Source organism: Pollicipes pollicipes, unplaced genomic scaffold (assembly GCF_011947565.3).
Source record: "Pollicipes pollicipes isolate AB1234 unplaced genomic scaffold, Ppol_2.1 Scaffold_5925;HRSCAF=7027_pilon_pilon_pilon, whole genome shotgun sequence".
In the NCBI taxonomy this organism is placed as follows: Eukaryota; Metazoa; Arthropoda; class Thecostraca; order Pollicipedomorpha; family Pollicipedidae; genus Pollicipes; species Pollicipes pollicipes.
The window spans coordinates 10343-37136 of record NW_023596781.1 but is presented as its reverse complement, the minus strand read 5'-3'; the positions used below and the strand labels follow the sequence as shown (position 1 = coordinate 37136).

The window sequence follows — 26794 nt, the reverse complement described above, 5'->3', positions numbered from 1 at the left end:
CACCTCCGCCTGAAATGGCGGAAAAATCAAATCAAATGACAGAGCCAGCCGCCACCCTACTGCCTACCGGCCACATATCCGCTAAATAGCGACAATAACATGATGCTCTGACATTTGTCTCGATGTTCCTATATGCGATCGGCTGGTTGTCAACAAACGCCTACACTTTTGCATCTCCCGTTTCAAGAGCATTTGTAGCTTGCCCCACACACTGGGCTTGCCGTAAGCGCACGAGTGCTCCTACATCCATTATCAGACAGCGGAACTATGAAAGGAGCTGAGCATATTGAAAACTGTTATGATCATATTCGAATTGCATACCCGTATCTTTGTCATATTTCCTTCGGTCTTATGCATTCACTCCAGTTCGTTTTACGCGATAACAGCGATCGGTTGCCTTGGTCGACCATCTCGTCGTTCGCGCCATTTTCATTCGCGCTAATCTGCCTGTCGCCAAGCGCATGCGAACAGTCCGGCGCGTCAATGAAGATGTTCTAGTTGTTCGGACGGGGAAAGTTTCGCGAGCACCGGAACCTTTCGGCGCCAGCCCATGGACAGAGCACAACTTGTTGCGAGAGACTTGGTCTTTTGGGACGGGGTCATCGTGAGGTCACGCTAGGAGCAAGCAAATATGGAAGGAAGCCGTAAGCGTTGTTGTAAGCGGAAGCGCAGGCATTGTTTTTCCTGTTTTGCCCGCTATGGCTTCAGTTATTAGCAAAATGAAGCATATCGTTTCACGAAAAATCGTTGCCGATACCCAACGCAGCTATAAGGTGACGTTTAACATTCGCCATGATAGGCGGTGATCATGACACGCGTTTTGACACTAAAGCGTGTTCCTAGATTTTCTGGTTTCGGAGCAACGGCAGTTTGTGATGAGCGCTCCACGGCGATCTATGGCTGGCTCAGGCGACGGGCGGCAGGAGAATTGCACTGCAGAATGTACTCAGAATTGAACAAGACACACGCCGATTTAAGGTTCATGTCATCGCCGGGCTTGTTCTCGTAAACATAAAATAAAGCTACAAAGTGCGGTTTTCTGTAAAATTCGACCTTTGACCTGTCAATGGCATAAAAACTTGTACCAATCGTGAGATCGTGTTCGGAACCATATACTGGTGTCTCGGCAACCTCTATCTTTATAAGCTTGGAAACGCCAGGGGAGGGTCTCATCAACCTCCTCTTCCCCTATCAGTCCGAGTTATGCAAAACGGCGAATCAGGGCGATGGTTAAGACATATAGCGAGCATAGGCGCTTAAGCATACGTACAACGCACATGCAGAAGGGATATTACTGTCAGCCACATATTTCTTGAGCGTAACATTACACGAATCCACACTCTTGCACTCCGCTCTGTGGGCGCCAAGCTCTCCCGTTACGTCACTCAGGTCATAATTCGGCCAGATATTCCGGAGGCTAGACAATCCTTACAAGACACAGAAAATTGCACGATATGTTGTCATTTTCACCGAAAGAGGCATCTAAATAGCTTGCCACCGTCAATCACGAAAACATAAATGATGCATATGAGCAAATAACGTGGCAGTGTTTTTGAAACATAATAATTTTTGAATGCGCATTGCCCTGCCATGAGCCCGTCGTTAGTGAACAGGGACACGCACCGAAGCTAATTTTCAATAACAAATCCGAATGACTTGACCTACGATGGCCCTTTGTCTTAGCCGATTCTGAACCACTAGTTGGCACGAAATCTGATGCATGACTTAACCGCATGCCCATTGATTAGCAAAATGCACTTATATATATATATATATATATATATATATATATATACACATAGATAGATAGATAATGTTAATAAAATGTGCAAAACGGATTGCTCTTTATACATGCTTGATAAGCATCACAGCCGTCTTAGCAATGAATTTTTCGGATGCTTTTGGATAAACCTGATGACAGCTTTCGCTTCTTCTCGCTGGTCGTTGAAGACGTCACCACAGCTCATGATGCAAAGCTGATATGGATTGTCATGTTGAATGGTCTTGTATTGCTTATGGCCCTCAACTTTTCATTCTTCATTGGACATTTTCTGGAATGGCAATTTTGGACAAAGCCTATATCGTTGTACGTTTGTCAACAAGCCCCACATTGCTGCATTCTGGGTAGCGATGCCGTGACGTTATCATGGGACTTAGTCATATGGCACCAACGCTATGGCGGTGTGAAAACGCTGTTCTTTGCAGGCTGGTTTAAACACAAATATTTCCGCAAGCCGAATTTTGTTCGACCTAGCACATTCCATGAAACATTTTTAGCTGGGAAATGGCGTTGATTTGCACCAGAGCCATAAAATTGTTGCTGAAATGCGCTTCCAGGCTGCCCCCGAAAGACAGAGGGGGTAACCCATTCACCAGTGATTTATCCCGAAGAACTGTGGCCGGAAGTGCTTAGAAACAGTCTGTGTAAGAGCGTACAACATGCAACAGTAACAACAACATTGGATGGAAATGAGATACGGCGGGCCAGACGGGCTCGCAGCACCCTGGGACGCGCGTTGAGAAGCGGGAATGCGTATTCTGTAGCCTCAGGGAGAGCGTTGTCAGTATGGATGCAGGGTTCGCCTGCCCTTATGGGTGTAGTGAGTGGTTAAAATTTCTGGCAAATTTTGTCATTTCTGCTGGTCAAAATGTTGAAACCCATATTTCAGCTCCGAAATAGTTTAAACGAGATATTTTAGGGCGCTGGGAACATTATTCATCTGCGCACCTGAACAGCGGAATTCCTGGCACCTGCCGTCCTCACATACCCTTACTTTCACATTTCACTTCATATAGATACTGCAGTGCGAAGATGCGCAATCAGTGCCCATTCGCTTAGCGTTAACATTACATGTGATATTAATTTATTAACATATTAATATTCCTCCTACAAAAATGCATTACATATAGATATTCGTATGCGTTTGCCTCGACCAATATGGCGCGTGTGCTGGAACTAAAAAACGTGGTTTAGTAGGATTTGTTTTTGGAATCAGATCTTAGTATTGAGTTATCTTGGGAAGTTTTGAACTGCACAATTACAAGATCTATTCACATAACTTTAAAATAAAACCATAGAACAGGGTTGCCATCCAGTTCAATGGCAAAATCTCCGTTTTTATTCACCTGAATAGTATCTACCAACCTTTTCGTATTATCGACCAAAAACCTTCCTGCGGGCTACCAAACTTTGGTTTCACGATGACGTCACGTCTTCGTAGTCTTCTCCAGTAGCCTCGGTTTGTCAACTTGAAATCATCTCGTGGTTAGATAAGACAGTAGTATTAGCCATATGTCTGGGATAAAAAACCAGGAGAATGGAGATATAGTTGGGTTGATAGTTCGGCAACATGCCTTTATCGAAACAGTAGCAGAAGTAAATCAAAATTTCCTTGCCGATGATCCTGCATGATTATTCAGGTTTTTTAAACAGGAAGCCACAGTTGTTACAGGACACCAACATTCAGGGGATTAAACAAAGAGCGATTGCCAGCCATTACCACGATACAATGCCTTCCTAAGAATTAGAATGCGCAAACTTACGTGTACATGCAAACGAATTCAAGCAAATGGGCATCACGCATGACGCTTCATTCAAACATGCAAGCAGGTTGAAGTAAACATCCATCACACATCGTCCATCAATTATACATGCAAACGATTTCAGTTGAACAGGCATTGCACATCACGCGTCAGGCATCACTTACACAAGTAAACGATTTTAAGCTAGCACACATCACACATAAAGGCACATATCACGTTCGCATAATCGGCCATGATGAGCCCTGTATGCTAAGATTTGGTCGCCGACTTTTTATCAAAATGGATTCACTTATTTTCCTGTCTGGGTTGTCCTGTGCTCTGTAGATGGATGTGCTCTGTAGGCATTCTGTGCTCTGTAGACGGATTTGCTCTGTAGTCACTTACAGAGCACAGGACCACCCAGAGAGGAAAATAAATGAATCCGTTATTATAAAAAGTCGGCGACCAGATCTCAACATACACTGCTCATCATTGTCGGTTATGCGAACGTGATATGTGCCTTTATGTGTGATGTGTGCTAGCTTAAAATCGTTTATACGAGTAAATGATGCCTGCCGCGTGATGTGCGATTCCTGTTCAATTGAGATCGTTTACATTTATGGTTGATGGGTGATGTGTGAGGTCTGTTTACGTCAACCTGCTTGCATGTTTGAATGAAGCGTGATGCCCATTGGCTTGAATTCGTTTGCATGTGCATGTATGTTCGCGCATTCTAATTGTTAGATAGGCATTGTATCGTGGTAATGGGTAGCAATCGCTCTTTGTTTAATCCCCTGAATGTTGACGTCCAGAAAAAACCGTGGCCTGCTTTAAAAGCCCTGAAAAATCAAGTAGGATCATCGGCAGGCAATTTTGGGTTCACTTCTGTTATTGTTTTGATAAAGGCACATTGCCGAACTATCAACCCAACTATATATCCATTCTCCTGGTTTTTCTCCGAGGAATAAGGCTAATACTACTATTGTCTTATCTCTGTGAATAATGTTCCTCGCTAATGCACTGAACAACTAACCTAACTTATCTCGTGCTTTTTCTTGCATGGGTCTTATAACTACATGCATCTGTTTTTGTTATACCGGTTATACACAAATAATACCGGTTATGCGGACCCGGGCCGCAGAATCGGGATTCCTAATACGATCTCCACCGAGCCCTTCGTGCCGTTCAGGGCCACAAATCAGGCCTTTGGTCGTCTGTCCCCAGAGCCCTTGGGCGAAAAGGGACGAAGCATGGGCCCCTGTACATCTCCCGTGTGCGCTACTTGAGCTGCCTGGGCGGTGAACGTGAGTGACACCTGAGCGACCAGGGCATCCTAGTAGTTTTCCATTTCCCTTAGTGTCCATAGTTTGAAGAACAACAGAGGTCTAGGCAGTTGTAAGGGCTCTTAAATGCCAGTGTAACCCTGGCGACCAGGAAGTCCCGACTAAGTGGCCAGAGGGGGTCCACGAGTTTACCAGTGGGGGCTTCTTGGACTGCTAGATGCTGCTACGTTATGGTCAGAATTTTTATTAGGCAACATTTTTTGCTCTTCTCATTCAGTATGGTCATTTTTTGAACTTCACAGTTCCGAAAAGAGCTTCTCCCAAGGGGTTCCTGGACCCCTCGCCCTTCTCTCCCCTCTCCCCCTTCAACAGCTACACACCAATAGAGTTTTCAGCCAAGACTTGAGACCCCATGCATTTTTCGATTGGGGCTGGAATACCTTTCCGTCCCATTTCAGATTTTCAGTCGGCTACTACTACTAAACACGATACATTGGTCCGCTCTCTGACGCCGAAGGCCTTCTGACCGAGATGGTTAACCCTGGATCAACGTGTGGCCACTCACCGTTTCAAAATGTCCCAAGAGTCGCGGGTTTAATAAACAGCACAGGGATCCCAGTTCGACGCATTTGGGCCTTAAAGAAAACGGGCAGAGGAAACCCTGTCCGGTGCTGGTTCCTGTGCTTGACACGAGGCTCTCCCATTTAGGCGCCCGCCAAAGAGGAGGGGGGGGGGGGGCGGCTCCGGTTCGGCACCAGCGAGATCCCGGGATGTCCGACAGGTCCGGATGTCCGGTCCGCGGGGATGTGTACCGCGGCTTACCGAGTGAAACCGAGTCAGGGACCTCGGGCTCTGACGCGAAGATGGCGGCGTGCCCGACTGAGCTGGCAGTGTTCCGACCGCGCACGGGCTGCCCCACGGACAGGCCTCGCGCGCGTGTGGCGAGGCTCGGTTTTCGGGCGAGGGACGGCGCGCGCGTGAGTGCGTTCTTTTTTGGCGGCCGGGCTGCCTCGTCCGCCGGCTCGCCGTGGGCGTGGCTGCCGGCCGGACCGTCGAGCTGGGCAGCCTCTGGGCTGGCCTGTGTGTCTGAGCTCCGCGTCCAACCGATTCCACATTATCATTCCCGCATATAAACAGTGATTGAGCGGAACTATTGTCTGCAAAATTTGGCGGGCGGCAGTTTGTTTGTCGGGACGGGCTGTAGTACCGATTGGGGCTTTACGCCTCACCGGCTGCTTTGGCTATTTCGAGGCGGAACGCCTCTTTTACGTATCTATCAGGCATTAGGTACGTGGGATGCGGTGGTGGTGTGGCTAGGACTCCATCCAAGAATAGAAAAGACCGGAGATGAGCACCGTAACCACTAATCACCATGCCACCATCGCCCCTCTGCGGCGCGAACTGCACCCGTCTCGATAAACTCCAGACTGGTGTTGCTGGAACCCAAATTTTATACGTAGGAGGTTCTGAAGCGTAAAACGAAGAAAGCTTGTCAAGATTGATGAAGTGGATGGCGAATACAAGCTCACGATTCTCCCAATTCATTCAGCTTATCTATCGCAAACCAGCCCAATGACATACGCTCGGCTCCGCTGTTCAGATGGTGAATCAACAGGGCCTTTAAGCGCGACACGTGCGTAGTGTTTTGCGTGACGTTTGGCGGGCAGTCGAATACATTCGCAGTCAACGTTTGCTTTTTTACTTCCTATTCATTTGCAACCAGGAGTTTGGTTCCCTATTCAGTTGCAGGGGTTTCACCCCCCCCCCCCCCCCGCCATAACTTGAATTGCAGCCAGCGGATTTGTGAGAAAGTGAACCAAATTCGGAGAGAAAGCCAATTTGTTGGCATATTATTACGGCACTCGTCGTTGTATTTTCGTCGCTCAGCCAACAACTTGTTTTGGTAAACCACGCCCGTTTAAAACGTACTTAATCGAAGAAACGAATTGTTTGTAGGTTGGGCCATTGAGCGTGTCTCACGAGGGAGTAGTATCCGGATTCAGCTGATGAGACAGCCCCCACCCCCTTTCTTTAAGAGTAAAAGCATGTATAATTCAGAACAAGTCCCGTTTGCAGGAGTGTGTGAAATAATTGCACTTGAAGGAGGGAGGGGAATCATTTAAATAAAATCACTAACAATATAGGTTAGCGTGCCAAGAGCTGGAGATCTATATGCGCGCCTACCTTGAGCAGACATCAAATCAGTCAGCCTTACACATCAGTCATCAGTTCCTTCCAAAAGTGACAAACATGACCAACACATACAGTAAATAACGAAACCAAATACCGCGGAGAATCTTATCCATGGGCTACAATGCCAAACGGCAGGCAACCGACAAATGCTTTCCACGAATGCCGTGCAGCTCTTGACGAATAACCAGCTATTTTTGATGCCACGAGCCAGGGATCAAAGTTTTGAATTCCTTAATGCGCCTGCTGCCAAGGGCGTGCTGACACAGTAAAGTTTGTGCACTCAAACAAAACGTTGTCCATGTCCATGCACAGTGGTTTAACTGGGCAGCACTGTATCGCATGACGTCACTCGTAGGCTGAGGCGGGCGAAATCAGCTTCAGTAGCTCTGTATCGTGCAATATCCGAACTATTAGGTGAAGGGTTACGAGGAAGCGGGACAACATCCTAACCCGTGGATCTCACGCACGCTGGACTTTATGAGCATTGGACTTTATGAACACGGGACGCTGCGAGCCTGGACATTATGATTCTCCGTCCAGGGGTTTTGGACGGTTTCTGAATGTTAGGAACTCTGGATGCTGCGGTTGTGGACTTTTTACCACCGGACTATATGAACTCTGGACGTTTCAAAACGCATCAATTCTTATCCAGTTACTCTCACTCGTTTCCCACCCGGTTACATTGCTATAACTTATGGATAAGTGTCATGACGTTTGCACACAAGCTTACCATTTTATGTAAGAATTGCAAAACTGACGTCAGGTGGGTACGGTTACGAAAAACCGTAACCGGTTATAGCTACCCGTTATGGAAAGCCGTAACCGGATACGGCTACCCATTACGGCCACCCGTAACCGTGCCCGTATTCATACCGGTACCCACACCTGTAATGTTTCCAAAAGTTCCCGTTACCCATTGCGCAACCAGCCCGTCATCCTTCCCATAGGGTAGCTAGGGGTTTTCCCACCTCGTTAAGTTCTTATCCTAATCCCGACGTTCCCGGGGCGCCTCGACGGTGGACCAACAACTGAAAGAAAATAAAATGGGCAATTGTATTGACCAAAGTGCAGGTCAATATATACAACCGGTCATGCATCTGCTCGGGTGCAAAAAAATCGATCCTCCGGTTTTGGAACATTTTTGCAAAATTGCAGTGAGATTTCGGCAACCAGGGGAGACAAAGACGTGAAACCGACTGCAAAGGTAGTGCGTTGTGCCGTCCGCATATCACCAAGCGAGGTGAACCGGTTCATCGTGGCCACTATCCATACCCGAACTGAGGGCTGCACGCAGTGCTGTGGTAACGCTCAACAAGTTAACAGTTATAACATTCATCCATCCTGTAGAGTGAAATAGATGTGCCTTAGTTTCTCCCATGTACAGGTATTTTTAGACAATGCTATTTCCAAATTTGCGAGCGAAAACACATAGATCCACGTATTTCTCGCTATGCTCATTTTTTAAAGGCCACTGGCTCCATCCACTTTTATTTTGGCACGACACGCGTGATGTGAATGATATGTGTATACACGCCCTCCCACACAGTACATATAACCAAACATACAGCTCTACACAGCTCTAAATACAGCTTTGTCACGAGCAGTGGCTCTGCGCGCCGACTCAGCCGTCTGCTCGCGCAGGGGAGCCGGACACGACCGCTGAGCCGGCGCCGCCGCCGTCGCCGCCGCGGGTCACCATCTCGCCGAGGTACCTGCAGCTGCGCGCCGGCGAGCCGGCCCAGCTCGAGTGCCAGGCCGAGGGCAGCCCGCCACCGGCACTACACTGGACCGGCGGCCGCAACGACATCATCGAGCCTGACGTCAGTGGCGTTTGCCCTCCGTACGGCAGAGCTGCCGTCTCGTACCGTGTGGACGTGTGGATGAGCGTCGTTTGCAAACAAGGCTAGCAAGTATCAGACGTGAAGCGATTCATAGTACTGTATTTCCTGGTGCCTAGCTATATGCCGGCTGACAGTAATGCGTCATCTCGCCGCAGTGCGTTCAGGTACTTCGCACGGATTGGTGCCTATCTGTCCGTCACATGTGGTGTTCATGTCATTCACGTTGGTGAAGTCCTTGTGGACCAGGGGTGGGATCTCCTCTGGCGGCAGCATGCGGATGACAACTTAGTATGATGGTAATGGGGGGGGGGGGGGGGGGAAGGTATGCTTTTATCTGGATCCCGGACATTCCAATTCTGTTTCTATGTGCTAAATGGCAAATCAAACCACAGCGTCAGTGTATCAAACCACACATGCGTGAAACGTTTTCAACATCCCAAGAGAGCAAACTCGCGACACAAAAGTCGAAGGCACGGCATGTGGCTTTTGACCGGGTGAAACACTCTTCCCACCTTCCACCCTTCTAAGAGCAATCTAGTACGCTTGTGGGCATATCTTGACCGGTACTCCCGAGGGATGCTAAATGACATGAATTATCTATCGGTAAGATGGTAAAGAAACGTAGGCATGCCCATGATAAACGCCTCGCGAGAACCAAGTTTTTGCCAAGTTTTCAGTGCAGATGTCGCGGCGGGTCAGCTCTCGCCACGCTTAACACTCGCCCGGGTGGCCGGCTAGATACCCTTCGCTCGGGTGGGGTGGGGGGATAAATTTGACCCCCTGAGATCTCGGGAACTAAGAAAGCTAGATACACCAAATTTACAGGGTGTGTTGACCTGTACATGAACTCACTTAGGTAAAAGTTTGAGGCTCCTAGGTCATGACCTTCGGTCCAAATAAGGTCAAAGAAAGTCAAATTCCGGGTCGGTCTCCAAGTGTCCCCAGAACCTAGGTAACTGTTTCTAAGCGAAAGGTCACATGCTCAGCTAAGGTCAGTGACCTTGTTTGACCTTTTGAAGGTCATGGTGACCAAAATCATACAAGACTGCCCTGGGTTTTGCAATTGATCAGCGACAAAGGTTACGCCAGGCAGCATGTTCCTAAAAAAATCCTGAGCTGGGTCATTGCAGGTCAATGGCCTATTCTGGAAGATGTATAATGCAGTTCCTGCTATCAATAAATTCGAAATGAGCACCAGAGACTATCCCATCAGCAGGCCCTAGAGTAATAAAGCAGGTTGGTTTTGACCATGGTCTGACCTTCATACTTGGTCTTAAGTCAACCTGATTTGCTTATTTCATATTTGTAGTGTTATTTGTAAGAAATTTATGTTTGTTAAAATTTATATTTTTATTAAATTTAAATTTATATTTGTAAGAAAGAATCTCAGAGATGTATGGCTTCGTCTAAAGCGCCATTGATGCATCAGATTGGACGATTCCCTAGAAACTGACTTCGCTGAAACCATGGACTGACTGACCTGCCATAGGTCAGCGACCTTACAAGGCACATCTAAATTTTAGTGTCAAACGATCCGCGATTCAATTGTCTACAGCTATGCAAAATTTGGCGCCGCTGCACCGCGCCATTCGGAAACCATTCTGGAAAAACCTTTGGGCGGGGTCAATTTGACCCCCCACCCGAGCGCTGTTAAACGTAGCCCGCCCTCTGTCCTACCGAGCGCTCCCTCAGCCGCCGTCCGGACCCAGGACAGGTGGTGCAGCCACAGAACGCGAACCCACTCCGGTAGGTGTCACTCATCGACGGCTTGCTGGTGATCAGCAGCGTGCAGAAGGCGCACGAGGCCGAGTACACGTGCACAGCCACCAACGCCGCCGGCTCAGACTCGGTGCGCACCATCATCTACGTGAGCGCGGCCGAGCCGACGGCGCCGCCGCCGACGGTCGGCCCGGCCGCGCCCCAGCGGCTGGTGGTGCCGGCCGGCGGCACACTCCAGCTCGACTGCAGCTCGGCCCAGGCGGACGTTGTCGCGCTCTGGAGCCGCTTGGAGGGCCAGCAGCTGTCCCAGGTACGGACGGCGTGTGGTGCCGCTGGCCACCGCTACGGCACGCGGCCAGGGTCCCAGCCGCATGTCCGTTGTAACCTGCGTTAAGACACACGGTTGCACACATGCACTCCGACACACTGTGGAAGCAGTAACCATGAGTTTGTCTACAACGTGTAATCCATTCGTATTGCACACTGCATTAAAACATGGTACATACTATGTGATATGTGCTTTGTATCATGCGTACCCTGTATGTACTGTATGTAAAAGTGGATATAATAGGCTAAAGGAAGTGCTCCATATTTGAAGATATTGAAGCAAGCATGATATATGATAAAATAACCTCACTTATAACTGCTGGTACACTTTTCAGTGGAAATATTGCTCTAGACAACACAAATTCTCTGTTTAGTAAATATGCTCCTCAATGCGTAATTTTTTATTACGTCATCGTACCCTGCACAACATTGATTGAGACCCAAGTGACGGCCCGCTATATCTGGAAATCGTGCTCATGAACGCAAGCTATGAACGACTCAACAATCATGTTTGCTTGGCCTTGGTCGCCACACGACTTATGGAATTACCGAATTTTGATGACGCCATTATAGCGTCATGGACATCTGAATGACCTTGAAATAGTCTGTTCGAAACAGTTTGCGCATCTTCGCGGGCGTGTCGCACAGAGACTAGAGGAGTTTATGTCCTGAGAAGGACAGGGCTATGAACTGCACCGAATGATCTGCAAGATGGCTATGTCAGATCAAAATCCTTACAATTGCGGAGTACTCCCTTCAAAGCATATCTTGAGGCCACTCCAGCCTCCCTACGTTTGATCTGCAGGGGGCATCACAGCTGAACGGACAGTTGACCATCGTGGATATGCAGCCTGCTGACGAAGGCGTGTACATCTGCACGATGACAGATCCACAAGACCCTGGATACCGGTAACGTACAATATATAGATATGTATATATATATATATATATATATATATATATATATATATATAGGAGTGTTTAGAGGAGTGTATAGATATATACACGTATATGCATATACATGTACATGTATATATACATATATCATATCGCCCTCAGTCTCAGTCTCTCTATCTCTCTCTCTCCTCTCTTCTCTCTCTATCTCTCTCTATCTCTCTATCCCTCTCTCTCCTCTCTCTCTCTCTTGACCTTACCCAAGGAACTAGAAAGGGGAAAGTTGTCGCGCCGCCTGCGCATGGAGGAGATGAATGCGACGCCGAGGTGCGAGTGCCGAGAGCCACCCGCCTGACGATCAAGCCGGAGCGAACAGACGGCGCGCCAGGGCGGCAGTGCCGAGCTGCAGTGTCAGGCGTCAGGTGGGTCCAGCCACGGACTGTACAGGGTCATGGTGGGTCCAGCTTCCGACTGACAGGCCGTCAGGCGGTCCAGCCCCGACTGACAGGCGTCAGGCGGGTCCAGCCCGACTGCCGCCGGCTGGGTCAGCCGGCCGGGGGGCGTCAGACAGCGCGGGATAGCCCTTGGTGCACTGCGCAGTTCTACGAGTCTCCACAATAGACTTGGTCAACTGGATTATTTTAGGGTTAACATACTAACCGCGTTCAAACGCGGACCACCCGTTTGCTCCGGCCCATCGCTGGCTGCTCGGCAGCTTCCTGCCACAGCCGCCACGGTCGTCTGTGTTGGCCGATGGGAAGCACAACCAAACCGTCTCTGAGACCTCAGTCCGTCAGCCCGTCAGCGTTCTCCGCCTGTGCCGGCAGACGGCTCGGCGGGCGGCGAGGTGCGCTGGTCTCGGGCTGGCCAGCCGCTGCCCGCCGGCGCCGAGCAGGCGGGCGGCTCGCTGCTGCTGGCGGAACATCGCACCGGCGGACCGCGGGCGTCTACGTCTGCTTCCGTCGACGGCGCCCAGTCGTCGGCCATCGTGGAGGTGGAGCGTGAGTGGCCGGCCCCGGGCGTGTCCAGTGGCGAGCAGCCGTGACACTCGGTCGTGGGTCACCAGGCGGTGGCCTGTGGTCCCTCGCCGAAAAGGGCGTATGCAGCGATTCTCCCCCAGAAACATGGGTGGGCACAGACGGAGTTGAGTTCAAGTTTTATGTAAGGAAATGTGAGGCTATAGTGATCCCATCTTATGTGACACACGTACTGGTGGCTTGATTTAACACGCATTTGTTGAGGCCCTGAAGTGCACGCGATGGCCCCTGTGCCATAAGCTTCTCTATTTTGTGTCTCTATCTCATTACCAACCGTGTCATCTGTAATACTGAGATTTGGGCTGACTTCCCGACTATGAATTTGACATCTCGTGGCGACATATTGAAAACGCTGCGTTACGCAGGGGTGACTTCGAACCCAATTTGTGGAGGAGCAGGTCGCGCGGAAACGAATCTTGTCTTCCTGAGACATGCACTGTCAATTACACCTTTATCGTCGATGTGCTTGAAACCCCATACTTGAGCGAGATAAGTTCCAGTAGCTTTATGTCATCACTGTATACTTGTTTTGTCCCCTGCAGACTGTACAGCTAAAGTGATCGAGTAGCAACCTTATTAACAAAGCAATTCAGGCTACGGTCACACCTCTGAAAATGAAAATACACCATAAACATGCTCATATCACTTATTAGTTTCGTGCGCTCTTGTGCCATTGCTCACACAACAGCAATGCCGTTTTAGCGATAAGCTCTTTTTGGTTGTACTGTTAAATTAGGGATGTGTAGAGCGGCGCCACACCGCTAGCCATCATTTTCATGTAGCGCTAGAGGCAAAAAATGCGATGCTCTAGAAACCAGCCTCCCGTAGGAGTGTATTTTCCTATTCAGTTGCGGGACTCCAGCCCTCCCCCCCCCCCCCCCTCTCCAAACAAGCTACCCCAACTGGGAAAAGAAACTGAGCCAAAGTGATCAGAAATGCACGTTGTTGGCGCATTTTGCGGCCAGTTTTTGCTATTTTTCACTGTTCAGCCCCTGCTCTGCCCCTTCCCCAGACTCATCTTACGGAAGTACGCCCCTTTGAACCTTCCATGAAACTCCATTCTTGGTAACATCCATTCCCTCGATGTGGAACATTCTGGCACCAACGACGAAATATGATTTAGATAATTATGAACATTGATGAAAGTAACGACCCTTTCGGAGCTGTTTGTGAAGCCGCTGTACGCGGCCAGCATGATTTTCCCCGTAATTCAGCTCGACCCATAAGTACAAACGACTTCATACGAAGACAATATTTGAGAGCCGTCGACGTGTCCAGAGCATCGCGGAAAGTACAAATGTGTTGCTCGTTGTATAAACTATCCTTTCATATCCATTTCGAGCGGGGGCAGTCCGATAGGCCACCTTTCAGGTCATGATTATGTAGGCAACAACCATGTCTTAAGATGGCACAAAATGTTCTTGCCGGTGTGATTCACAAACAAGAAAGCAAAAAACAACTTCATGGGCACCGGCGTGCTCTTCACTACCTTGCGAGGTCTAGAAACGAATATTTTGGGCCGGAAGTCATCTGTGGCATCCCAGGTCACGAAGACATCATCACCATCAGCGGAAACGTCATTTGGTCCTTTTACGTAGTTTTCACGGTCGCAATGATTAAACACGCGCCCGGGCGGCCGGCTAGATACCCTTCGCTCCGGTGGGGTTGAATATGACCCCCCTTGAGATCTCGGGAACTAAGAGAGCTAGGGACAGCAAATTTACAGGGTGTATTAACCTGTACGTGAACTCATTTAGGTCAAAGTTTGAGGTTCCTAGGTCATGACCTTTGGGCCAAACAAGGTCAAACAAGGTCAAATTTTCAGGTTGGTCTCCAAAGTGCCCCCAGAACCTAGATAACTGTTTCTAAGCCAAAGGTCACATGCTCATCTAAGTTCAGTAGCCTTGTTTAACCTTTTGAAGGTCATGGTGACCAAAATCATAGAAGACTGCTCTGAGTTTTGCATTTGAACAAGCGGCAAAGATTACGCTAGGCAGTATGCTTCTTTTAAAACAAAAATGTTGACCTGGGTCATTTTAAGTCAATAACCTGTTCTGACCTGTAAAAAGTCCATGGAAGCTGTATAATGCAGTTCCTGCTATCAATAAATTCGAAATGAGCATCAGAAACTGTCCCATTCAGCAGGCCCTAGAATAATAAAACAGTTTGCTTATGATCTTGGTCTGACCTTCATACCTGACCTTAGGTCAACATTATTTGCTCATCCAATATTTGTGTTGCCTAACAAAGCATCTCAGAGACGTATGGCTTCGTCTAACTCCCCGTTGTTGCATCGGATTGAATGATTCCCTAGAAATGGACTTCGCGGAGACCATAGCCTGACTTTGACCTGGCCATAGGTCAGCGACCTTACAAGGTGCATCTAATTTTTTAAGTCAAGCAATTTTCTATTCAATTGTCTACAGCTATGCTACATTTGGCCGCCTCTGCACCCGCACCGTTCGGAAATCATTCAGGAAAAACCTTCGGTGGGGGAAGGCGGTCAATTTGATCCCTCATCGCGTGTTAATGAGGCTATCGTTCTCGTCTGGTCTGTTAGCATGTTGTCATTCCTTAACATGTGTGCTTGCTGTCACACCAGGCGGGACGATAATCTGAACACTTAGTCCACTCGGAATACTGATACCTCGCCTCAATCCTTCCGTACAACTATGCATTGATTTTGTTCAGTTCTGGATGAAGCAGAGATCGGATATCCCCCCCCCCCCCCCCCTCCCCCGTCAATCCTGAGCTGGGTGTGAAGAGTTGCATCCGTCGGTATCTGTGGCCATGTTGCGCCTGGCTGTGACCGCGACCGTCACTAGACCAGGCCAATGACCTAACCGTGTTCGGGCAGCGATGCAAGTCACCCTCAGCTGCGTCCTCCGTGTCTGTGCCTAACTCGACTGCATGCGGCAGCATTACGTACATACGGCGGAGCATTACCGGGTCAAGCTGTACCCTGGCATGACCTGTTACTGTATGTGTGTGTGTGTGTGTGTGACTGTGGGGTATCTCCGGCGGTTGTAGAGCCGCCTCAGGTGAAGCTGTCCCCGGTCCTGTAGTGGGAGCGCCGCCCCAGGTGGAGCTGTCGACGGTCCGGCAGTAGAAGAACCGCCCCAGGTGAAGCTGTCCCTGGTCCAGCAGTGGCAAAGCCGTCTCAGGTGAAGCTGTCCCCGGTCCGGTGGTGGTAGAACCGCCCCAGGCGAACCCGTCCCGGTACAGCAGTGGTAAAGCCGCCCCAGGTGAAGCTGTCCCTGGTCTAGCAGTGGTAGAGCCGCCTCAGGTGAAGCTGTCCCTGGTCCAGCAGTGGTAGAGCCGCCCCAGGTGAAGCTTGTCCTTGGTTCCGGCCGATGGTAGAACCGCCCCAGGTGAAGCTGTCCCCGGTCCAGCAGTGGTAGAGCCGCCTCAGGTGAAGCTGTCCCCGGTCCGGTGGTGGAAGAGCCGCCCCAGGTGAAGCTGTCGCCGGTCCGGTGGCGGTAGAGCCGCCCCAGGTGGAGCTGTCCCGTGCTGTGACCGCGGCTGTGACGGCCTGCTCGCCAGGGCTGGAGCATCCCGTGGTGGAGCTGTACCCGGCCACCTCGCAGCAGGTGGTGAGCGGCGGCTCGGCGCTGATCCAGTGCCGCGTCACCGCCGGCCAGCCGGAGCCCCAGCTCAGCTGGACGCGTGCCGATGGCAGTCCGCTGCCGCGCTCCGCCGAACAGGTGTCCGGCGGTGTCATCAGGTCAGCGGACAGCCTCGGGGCGGCGCGCGGCGGTTGAACTCAGCTGGTGGTGGCGGTAGCGAGCACGGCAAATCTAGCGCTACCGGGGCTGGTGTGAAAACTGAGGACCGCTGGGTTGTTGACAGCTGCGCTGGACGACTTGGTTTGTGAGGTCCCCAGGTCTGATGCTACGATTCTATACATTTGAAGTTGTGTTCCAGTATTACTGCGCAAAACAGCACTGTATGAAGCACTGAATTGCACTCTGTGCCGACGCCTTTTGACCCCAGAATGTATTTCACATAGCCAGCTTTTTTTCAAAAATTGGTGAGATGATATCGATCGTACGCACCGGTTGCTGACAAGTAGCAAGACGCGCTTCAAAAACACAAACAGAGCTTGATATACGCTGTACAAATGGCATGTCTCTTACCCACCGGCAGATTCCTCCGCGTCACTGGCGAGGAAGATGGACAGTACGTGTGCACGGCGACCAACGCGGCGGGTTCGGCCAGGGCCTTAGCGATCCTGGACGTCATGTCGCCCCCTGTCATCAGGCTCGAGCAGCCAACGCTGTACAGGTGAGTCAGTGACTGGGCGCGATCGGCGAACGCCCCTTGCATTTTGCGTGCCCATCTGATGGGGCGGTAACGTACCAACACTGGCAGTTTTCTGGCCTCGATTTCGATTCACCTTCTGGTCTATGCGTGTTGCTGCGTCCATGCGCGTGAGTGCTTGACATGTAATAGCCACATATGACGTTGGAGCTCACAGCTCCGTCAGGATGACAGAGGACGTGTAACGTCTCTCTTAGCAGACGAGAGTTCACAGCTCCTGTCGCCGCCACCGTCAGGGTGTCGGAGGGCCAACGGGTGCAGCTGCGCTGCTCCGCCAGCGGCGACCCCACGCCTTCTGTGACCTGGGAGGGCGGCGGCGTCCGGTCGGGCCTGTCGGGTGTTCCGGGCCGCACCATACTGCACATCGACGACGCCTCGGCCGCCGACGCCGGCGTGTACACGTGCCGCGCCGAGAACGACGCCGGCCGCGCGTCCGACCGACTGCGGCTGGTGGTGGAGCCGGCCGACGACGGCAGGCGCCCGGCGGCCGGGGGCGGCCGGCCTCCCGTGTACCCCACCGGCTCGGCGCGCCCCTCCGAGGAGGTGTACGTCGTGCCGCTCAACGGCAGCGCCGAGCTCATCTGCCTCGTCGAAGGTAGGAGGCGCCAGTATCGTCCTCTCGGGGGGGGGGGGGGGGGGAGGCGCCAGTGTCGTACTGTTCTCGGTGTGCTAGGCACATGGCCCCCCCAGTAGTGTGATTATTACTATGTATCCAAATACTTTTGGAGTCATTGCCATTCGCGCGGCTGGAGGCTGAGCGTCTGTATGTTCTGTATGTATGTTCTGTTTGTTGAGGATCTGAAGGTATTCGTCTATGCGTCTATTGAACCTCCATGCACGTAATTGTTTACTGGATGTTGTCAAGCTCAATGCCAAAGAAGGCAGCCTCCGATCTGTTATGCATCACAAGCCACACGGTTGCAGTGCCCCCTCCTTCCCCGCCCCGCTGTTTTCGATGCTCTGGACTTAAAAAGTGATCACGTGGTTTTTCTCAGGTTCCAGCCCTCCAGTCCGCATCTCGTGGGTTCGCTCCAGCGGCAATATGCCAGACAACCACGAAGTGCGAGATGGCACTCTGTACATCTTCCGCGTGCAGAAGGAGGCAGAGGGTACCTACACCTGCCTGGGCCATGGCGCGGGTCAGCAGGTGCTCTTCCGGGCCGACGCCACGCTCCGAGTGATCGGTGAGAGCGCTTAGCGACCTTGCACGCGCCACGAGAGTTGAGTTATCTTACGAGGTGCGACATGTCAGCCCTGGGAAGACGCATTGATGTACTTTTCACGGCTCACTAGAGCTCAACTTTCAGGAGCTAGTTGAATCCAACCCGCAAATTTAAAATCCGTTCTGAGATAGATGGGTGGGTAGCAAGACAGAAAAGTAGATATATAGATAGATAGATCGATACATATACGTGTGTCTATACCAATATTTTTTATTATTATACATTTGATCCCAAACCTTTGAATGGATGGATTTTTGGGATAAGCGCTCACGCTAAGCAGTGCTTGTTGTGTGAGCCCTGACCCCCACCATCCGATGTCGTAATTCCAGGCAACGGCAGAATTTAGTGACGAAAGCTTAACGCGCCCCAATGCTCGGCACGGTCCATCCTGCCCTCTGACGTCAACTGACCTTTTTTGCGCGACCGCTGCCGCCGGTCATACATGTCAAGGGCAAATAGCGAGCGTCCCTAAAGCGACTCGAACCCCACCCTGCCACGGGTGGGTGGAACGGAATACAGGCGCTCTAACCAACTGAGCCCCGGGACGTACGATATATTATATATATATATATATATATATATATATATATATGTATATATATATATCTATATATATATATATATATGTGGGTGTGGGTGTGGGTGTGGGTGGGGGTGTGGGGGTGTGTGGGAGTGTGGGTGTGAGTGTGGGTGTGGGTGTGCGTGTGGGTGTGCGTGCGCGTGTGTATCCACCCCAACACATTTTGAGACCCGGAAATTTCACCGTTAGGATCAAGTGGCCATATTACCAGGACACTCATGCGAACACAGCCAGTATCATAACAATGCTATGGCTCGGATGCCATACCGCTGGCATTGCCATCAGGAAATTTGAGCGCCGCTGTGCTCGCTTATGTATTCAGAGTCGCTGCAGGCACAGCTGGAGCCGGTATGTGGTGCAGTCCGGACCGGTCCAGTGTCTGCGCCTTCAGAGCCACTGCGGCTACGGCACTGACCGCCCATGCGCCTGTGCCTCCCGAGTCGCCGCGGGTACCACGCTAACCGCCCCTGCGCCCGTGCCCTCAGGGCCGCCACGGATGCCGCGCTGACCGCCCCTGCGCCTGTACCTTCAGAGCCGCCACGGATGCCGCGCTGACCGCCCCCGCGCCTGTACCTTCAGAGCCGCCACGGATGCCGCGCTGACCGCCCCTGCGCCTGTACCTTCAGAGCCGCCACGGGTGCCGCGCTGACCGCCCCTGCGCCTGTACCTTCAGAGCCGCCACGGATGCCGCGCTGACCGCCCCTGCGCCTGTACCTTCAGAGCCGCCACGGGTGCCGCGCTGACCGCCCCTGCGCCTGTACCTTCAGAGCCGCCACGGGTGCCGCGCTGACCACCCCTGCGCCTGTACCTTCAGAGCCGCCACGGATGCCGCGCTGACCGCCCCTGCGCCTGTACCTTCAGAGCCGCCACGGATGCCGCGCTGACCGCCCCTGCGCCTGTACCTTCAGAGCCGCCACGGGTGCCGCGCTGACCACCCCTGCGCCTGTACCTTCAGAGCCGCCACGGGTGCCGCGCTGACCGCCCCTGCGCCTGTACCTTCAGAGCCGCCACGGATGCCGCGCTGACCGCCCCTGCGCCTGTACCTTCAGAGCCGCCACGGGTGCCGCGCTGACCACCCCTGCGCCTGTACCTTCAGAGCCGCCACGGGTGCCGCGCTGACCACCCCTGCGCCTGTACCTTCAGAGCCGCCACGGGTGCCGCGCTGACCACCCCTGCGCCTGTACCTTCAGAGCCGCCACGGGTGCCGCGCTGACCGCCCCTGCGCCTGTACCTTCAGAGCCGCCACGGGTGCCGCGCTGACCGCCCCTGCGCCTGTACCTTCAGAGCCGCCACGGGTGCCGCGCTGACCGCCCCTGCGCCTGTACCTTCAGAGCCACCACGGGTGCAGGTGGAGCCGCTGCGCCAAGTGGTCCAGCTGGGAGACGCGGTCAGCATCCAGTGCTCTGCCACCGGCGACGAGCCGATCTCGGTCTCCTGGGAGCGCCTCAGCGGACCGATGCCCGACTCGGCCTCCGTCGTCCAAGGCATCATCGCTGTTAGTCGGCCTCGGCTCTTTCCCAATCCTGCAGTATACAGAGCATAACGCCATCATTCGTGGGAACCAGTCGCCCCCAAAGTTACTTCCCGTGGGAGTCTCCCTTCGCCTTATATGGTAGCTATGTGGATGTGGGAAAGGGACAATTTGTGAGACGAGGCGTCGTAGATATTCCGACACCACCTGCATCGCACGCTCTTCCTGGGTCATCATCAGTGATAATTTGTCAATTAATTCGCAAACACGCTCATGATCATCGCATGCAAACTTAACGTTTACGCTGCTGGGTTTGGTTGGTTGGATATCGTATCCCGTATTCAGTGACATTTTGACACGTTTGCATTTTTTATTTCCATGAACCTAACGAACTCGCCCTCCTCTAATAAATTCTCTGAACCTGGGCAATCGGCACACAAACGGCAGACAAAATTTAATGCAAACCGTCTTTTCAGTTCTCTTCGATCGCCGAGTCAGACGCCGGCCGGTACATCTGCGTGGCTGAAAACACGGCAGGCCGCGCCCAGGGCGTGGCCGAGGTTCTCGTCAGCGGTGAGTGCTCGTCTCGCGACGGATGTCGAGGCGTTGAGGCAGGTCTCACTAGAGAGCTTGCTGCATCCTGGTAGTGGACTGCTCTGCCACATACAGTGCAAAAGAGATGGCTTCGTTGATCTGCTATTGTCGGTACGGACGAGGCGTTTATGGCGCGGTGCTGATTGCGGCGCTGATTCGGTGGACTGAGAATCCACCGGTGACACGGACACCCCCGGTGACTCTCACGTGATCTGCGGCCGTGCTCGAAGCAGAGCAGACGTAGCTGTCACCACGGTGTATCCTAAGGTCCAGTTGGTGCTTCTAATGCGTCTCAGGCCGCACTGTACGCCAGCGACCAGCGTGACTCCCTCGCCGGGTATCATCTGACACGGTCGTTGCCAATGCGAGCTGACGAGCGATACTCTGCGCTGTCCGCCCGCCAGAGGGCGCCCGGATCGTGGCGTTCGACCGTGACGTGCGGGCGTATGTCGGCGGCACGGTCACCATGCGCTGCGACAGCTCCGGCTTTGACGGCCGCATCAGCTGGTCCCGCGAGGAGGGCCCGCTGCCCGACAGCGCCGTCGCCGACGACATCTCACTGACGTAAGACGGCGGGCCGGCTCTGTGGCGCAGGACGGGCTCAGCGGCGCAGGGCAGGCTCACAGGGCGCAGGGCAGGCTCAGTGGGGCAGAACGGGCTCAGCGGCGCAGGGCAGGCTCACAGGGCGCAGGACGGGCTCAGTGGCGCAGGACGGGCTCAGTGGCGCAGGACAGGCTCAGCGGCGCAGAGCAGGCTCAGCGGCGCAGGGCAGGCTCAGCGGCGCAGAGCAGGCTCAGCGGCGCAGAGCAGGCTCAGTGGTGCAGGACAGGCTCACAGGGCGCAGGGCAGGCTCAGTGGGGCAGAGCAGGCTCAGTGGTGCAGGGCAGGCTCACAGACGTGGGGCAGACTCACAAGCGCAGAACAGGCTCACTGGCGTGGGGCAGTGGCGCAACTCATCATATTATAGCTAGCTGGCGTGTGCACGGCGGCAGAACAGCCCTCTGATGCATGCCATTGGGACAAATAACTTATTCCCGGAGGAAGGGGTGGGGTGGGAGTGATAATTCCACGTCAAGTCGATCAAAGCAGGAGCCTTTGGCCCCGGTCCATTTCAGTTTTGAAGAAGCTTAGCGGAGATGAAATCCCGTGACTTTCACAAAAGCCTGTCACTCGCCAGTTGGTAACCCCAGAGGGCGTCCGGGGTCCGAGCCAGAGGTGATTTGACAGTCTCAATCGGCTTGCTGACCAAACAGCTTCGAATCTCCATAACATGGCATAGATCAAAGCTGTGCTACTTACGACCATTGCCTGACTGACGTCATGGCAAAGTGAGCTCGGTATTGAATATTGTCGTGTCAATTGGCTTTATCAAATGAGCCATTTCCCGTCGCATCGATAAAAAACAGGCCTTTTTAAACTCGACCTCCTCGGATTTTTCGGAACGTTAGAGGAGGTCGCTCCATGCAAGCTGGTATTACGTCAGTTTGGTGCGTAAGGGAACGTCTGAGGGCAGAGCATGAGGTTATCCAATGGTGCGTAGGGAACGTCTGAGGGTAGAGCATGAGGTTATCCAATGGTGCGTAAGGGAACGTCTGAGGGCAGAGCATGAGGTTATCCAATGATGCGTAAGGGAACGTCTGAGGGCAGAAGCATGAGGTTATCCAATGGTGCGTAAGGGAACGTCTGAGGGCAGAGCATGAGGTTATCCAATGGTGCGTAAGGGAACGTCTGAGGGCAGAGCATGAGGTTATCCAATGGTGCGTAAGGGAACGTCTGAGGGCAGAGCATGAGGTTATCCAATGGTGCGTAAGGGAACGTCTGAGGGCAGAGCATGAGGTTATCCAATGGTGCGTAAGGGAACGTCTGAGGGTAGAGCATGAGGTTATCCAATGGTGCGTAAGGGAACGTCTGAGGGCAGAGCATGAGGTTATCCAATGTTGCGTAAGGGAACGTCTGAGGGTAGAGCATGAGGTTATCCAATGGTGCGTAAGGGAACGTCTGAGGGCAGAGCATGAGGTTATCCAATGGTGCGTAAGGGAACGTCTGAGGGTAGAGCATGAGGTTATCCAATGGTGCGTAAGGGAACGTCTGAGGGCAGAGCATGAGGTTATCCAATGGTGCGTAAGGGAACGTCTGAGGGTAGAGCATGAGGTCATCCAATGTCCGCATGTTGCATTGGCCCAACAGCCTCAGCATGCCATCATACTGCTATACCTAACATGGCCTAGCTATTTCACCGCCATTTAAGGTGTCGCATGTAAGGGTCATCTGCAACACAAAGCTTTTCGTGTAGACGCGAAGAAATGTCCCTTTTATGCCAGTATTAACTACCGGTAATGCGCTTCACAGTGTTTGGAAACTCCTCCTTTTTACATCTGTAACCTTCCCTGCTATGCTGCTTTTGCTTTATTGCAATGATTACGTCCACATGCTGGAACTCTCTGATTTTCTAGAAGTACCGCCTACTGCTGTGAACTCCAGGCCGTGCGTGCAGTCCCGGGGAGACGCCATCTGGGCGTGGGACCGCCAAATTCGCTGAAGGTGTCTCCCAATGTGCGACGTGCAGCCGAGGGGAACCGGCACTGCAACCGCCTCTGGGACCGTCCCCGCACGTGCTACGTACCCGAAATATCGACACAATGAGAAGAGCAACCTGCTTAGGAAGGATCGAACAATTTAAAAGGCCTTTTCCGAAACGTTTCTGAGAAACGCATTGAACATGAGAAACAACAGACGCCGTTTGTACGTGTGTAGTGCGGCGCAGCATCGACCCGTCGCGCCGTGCCTCGTGCTCGCCTGGCTGAACGCGTACTGAGACACCCCAGCACCACGTTAACGCAGACGCGCTAACCACTGCACTACCGACACCCCCAGCGGCAGTAATGAGCTGCAGCCGATTGGAACGGTCCGCCGTCGGCACCCCCCTCTTGCCGTCACTTCTGTCACAATTCGAAGTTATGGAGTTCGGCAGCGCCACAGACCGTGTGCCGTTGTATTACTGAACATGTCTGTTTTGTATGCCGTAACTAGGTATCAACATCCACGGCGTGGACGCATCCGAATAAGTAAGCGTTCGCATCAGCATTTACTCGACTGCTTACATGTGGACGAGCACGTGTCGACGTGCCCTCCACGATGACGTCACGACGCTGAGCGCCAGAGTACGCCGTGACGCGGAGCCTCTGTTGCCAGCCTGAGCGACGTGGACGAGTCGGCGGCGGGCCGCTACGTGTGCTGGGTGCTGGACCAGTACGGCCGGCGCCAGGAGGACGTCATCACACTCCAGATCGAGCGTGAGTCGTCACGCCCGCGCCACGACACGGCAGGCACGGCTGGCCGCCCTGAGGGTGGCCGGCGGTTCCGTGTTGTCTAGGGCATGGTGGTCGCAGACAACTTGTATTTATAATTGTATTTTACAAATCACGTCACTTTACCTTGCTGGGTGCGTTGGACATCTCAGGCAGGTACTTGACTCCCCGAAATGTATTGACGATTAAGGTACAGGCTATCCGAGGCGTGATGTCAACCCAGCTGGCCGCCTGCTGCCTAGCCGAGGTGTCCAGCATCGCGTTGAGTGTTGGCATGCTCTTCCTTCAGCCCCGGGTCCGGAGCCTCTGGCCGTTGCGTGCGCCCCGGGTATGTTCCCGTGCATGTCCGGCGAGTGCCTGGCGATCGGCGACTTCTGTGACGGCCAGCCCGACTGTGCCGACGGCTCGGACGAGTCGGGCTGCTCGCCCCAGTACGGCCAAGGACGAAATGCAGCTTTGTCTCTGCCACCGGAGGAGACGCCACTCGAGTCCGCGGCCAATGACGCCGTGGCCGACGACACTGCGACCGACGGCGCCGTGGCCGACGACACTGCGGCTGACGACACCGCGGCCGACGACGACGCGGCCTACGACACCGCGGCCGACGGCGACGCGGCCGACGATACTGCGGCCGAAGACACCGTGGCCGACGACGACGCGGCCTACGACACCGCGGCCGACGACGACGCGGCCTACGACACCGCGGTCGACGACGACGCGGCCGACGACACCGCGGTTGACGACGCCGCGGCCGACGATGCTGCGGTTGACGACGCCGCGAGCGACGATGATTCTGCCGCCGGTGTCGCAGCCTACGACGACGCGGCCTACGACGCTGCCGCCTATGACCTCGCGGCCTTCTACGATGCGACCTACGACACTGCGGCCGACGCCGAGCCGGCCTACGACACTGCGGCCGACGCCGACGAAAAGAAGCAGGAGGTCAGCAGCAGTGAGGGGTATTGACAGGAGTAGGGTGTGTTGATGTGCTGAGCTGTAGAGCCGGGTGTGTGCGTATAGCGCTCGGTAGCGTGGGCTTGCGCTCGTCTTTGCTGGGATCTGTAGTCACGCTCGCGGACTGCGACAGTGCTCACTAAACAATTACTGCCATGTTCGGTGCCCAGTGCACCTTTCTCTGCACTGCCACTGCTTGGACTGCGTCTTTTGTATTGCTCTTTAGAAATATAGTTTGGTATATCACATGGTTGATGAGCCATTTACACCACACAAGCGCATGAATAGTGACCAAGACGGAATACTGGTGAGGTCATATCAAATGAGAGGCAGAAAAGGCTGTTTGGGAGGGCATAACGTTTGGATGCCGTTTGGTAGGTTGTCCCTAGTTCGGCCAGACACACATGGCTTCACTCCAGTATAAATATTTTAAAAAGATGCGGTGTTTTTGCTTATATGGTGGAAAGAGGAGGGCATTAGTCTGACAGCCAGATCTTTGGTGCCATTTGATAGCCGTGCACTAATACAATTAAACCCGCAAGACTTATTTTCCTCGCTAGAAAATAACTTTAAACGGTAATGCGATTTCAAGCACATTGATCCCTCTTGTAACTTGGGTATCCTATCATTCAAAGTATGTTAAGAACGTGATGCACCAGTAGAACAAGTGTGGCGTACTCAATAGCCGATGGAAATGACACACACGACGTCGGCGGCGCATACAATTACGTTCGGCAATTGCGCGCAAAAATTCATCGGCGCGTATTCGACTGCTGCTCTAAGGCGAGGGCATCAAAGCCAATAGGGACGGAACTAGGGCGATCATGGGTGCCGCAGGTAGCCAACAAAGTGGCTCCCGTCAGCAAGTATAGGGTTCTCAGAGCAAGCAAAAAGAGCCCAAGACCAACGTGGTGGGCCTCTAAGCGATCGGTAATGCCTCGGCAGGCTGGCTTATAGGGCCCCGGCCATAGCACGGGACCCTCCGAGCAAAGGGAGTTATCAAAGACCATAAATTAATACCACTATGCGACCAAGAGTGCATGGGCAGGTTAACAACACGAGCCGCGATAGGAGTAAAAGTGCTCCGCAAATGGGACCAAAGGGAGAGGCCCCTCGACAAAGTAGAGGGCCTCTGAGCACCGAGTGTCTCCGTGAGTGTCTCATTATAAGAGCCCTAGCAACATCACAGGGCCCTCCAAGTAAGTGGAAAGTGTCCGAGATTTCTATGGACGACCCCTGAGCAACTGAGTATACCACTGCGTATGGGGCCCCGGAAAAGTGTACAGAGCCTTTCGGGCGAACGGGAAGAATCCGTGAAGGAAAACCTGATCGATCAACAGTGTTCAGGCATGGAGGCAGATAGCGTCCCAACGACACATTGGGCCCTACCAGAAAATGCAAAGAGATCAAGGGCAACGTGGAAAGGTCCTTAGCAACCGGATTGACCCGGCAAGTGGACCTAAAGGGCCAGGCAACCAACAGCATAATGATTTTAGACAGCGTAACGAGCCCCAAAATTTCTCGCAAG

At 52.9% G+C, this 26794-nt stretch overlaps 1 protein-coding gene and 1 long non-coding RNA gene across 2 annotated transcripts; both read left to right on the top strand.

The window, feature by feature from the left end:
- Positions 1–7651: 7651 nt before the first annotated feature.
- LOC119104152 (uncharacterized) lies at positions 7652–11791 on the top strand. Its single transcript, XR_005094878.1, has 3 exons — positions 7652–8818; positions 10590–10868; positions 11691–11791. It is a non-coding gene; the product is annotated as an uncharacterized LOC119104152 (long non-coding RNA).
- Positions 11792–12080: 289 nt separating this feature from the next.
- On the top strand, positions 12081–25512 carry LOC119104153 (basement membrane-specific heparan sulfate proteoglycan core protein). The gene is made up of 12 exons (XM_037227836.1): positions 12081–12106; positions 12149–12201; positions 12607–12780; positions 16360–16540; positions 16963–17100; positions 17373–17731; positions 18132–18320; positions 20271–20434; positions 20887–20983; positions 21409–21568; positions 24197–24297; positions 24602–25512. Exons 1-12 carry the CDS (start codon positions 12081–12083, stop codon positions 25276–25278), a joined length of 2319 nt encoding a protein of 772 aa, XP_037083731.1. The 3' UTR covers positions 25279–25512.
- Positions 25513–26794: the final 1282 nt, after the last annotated feature.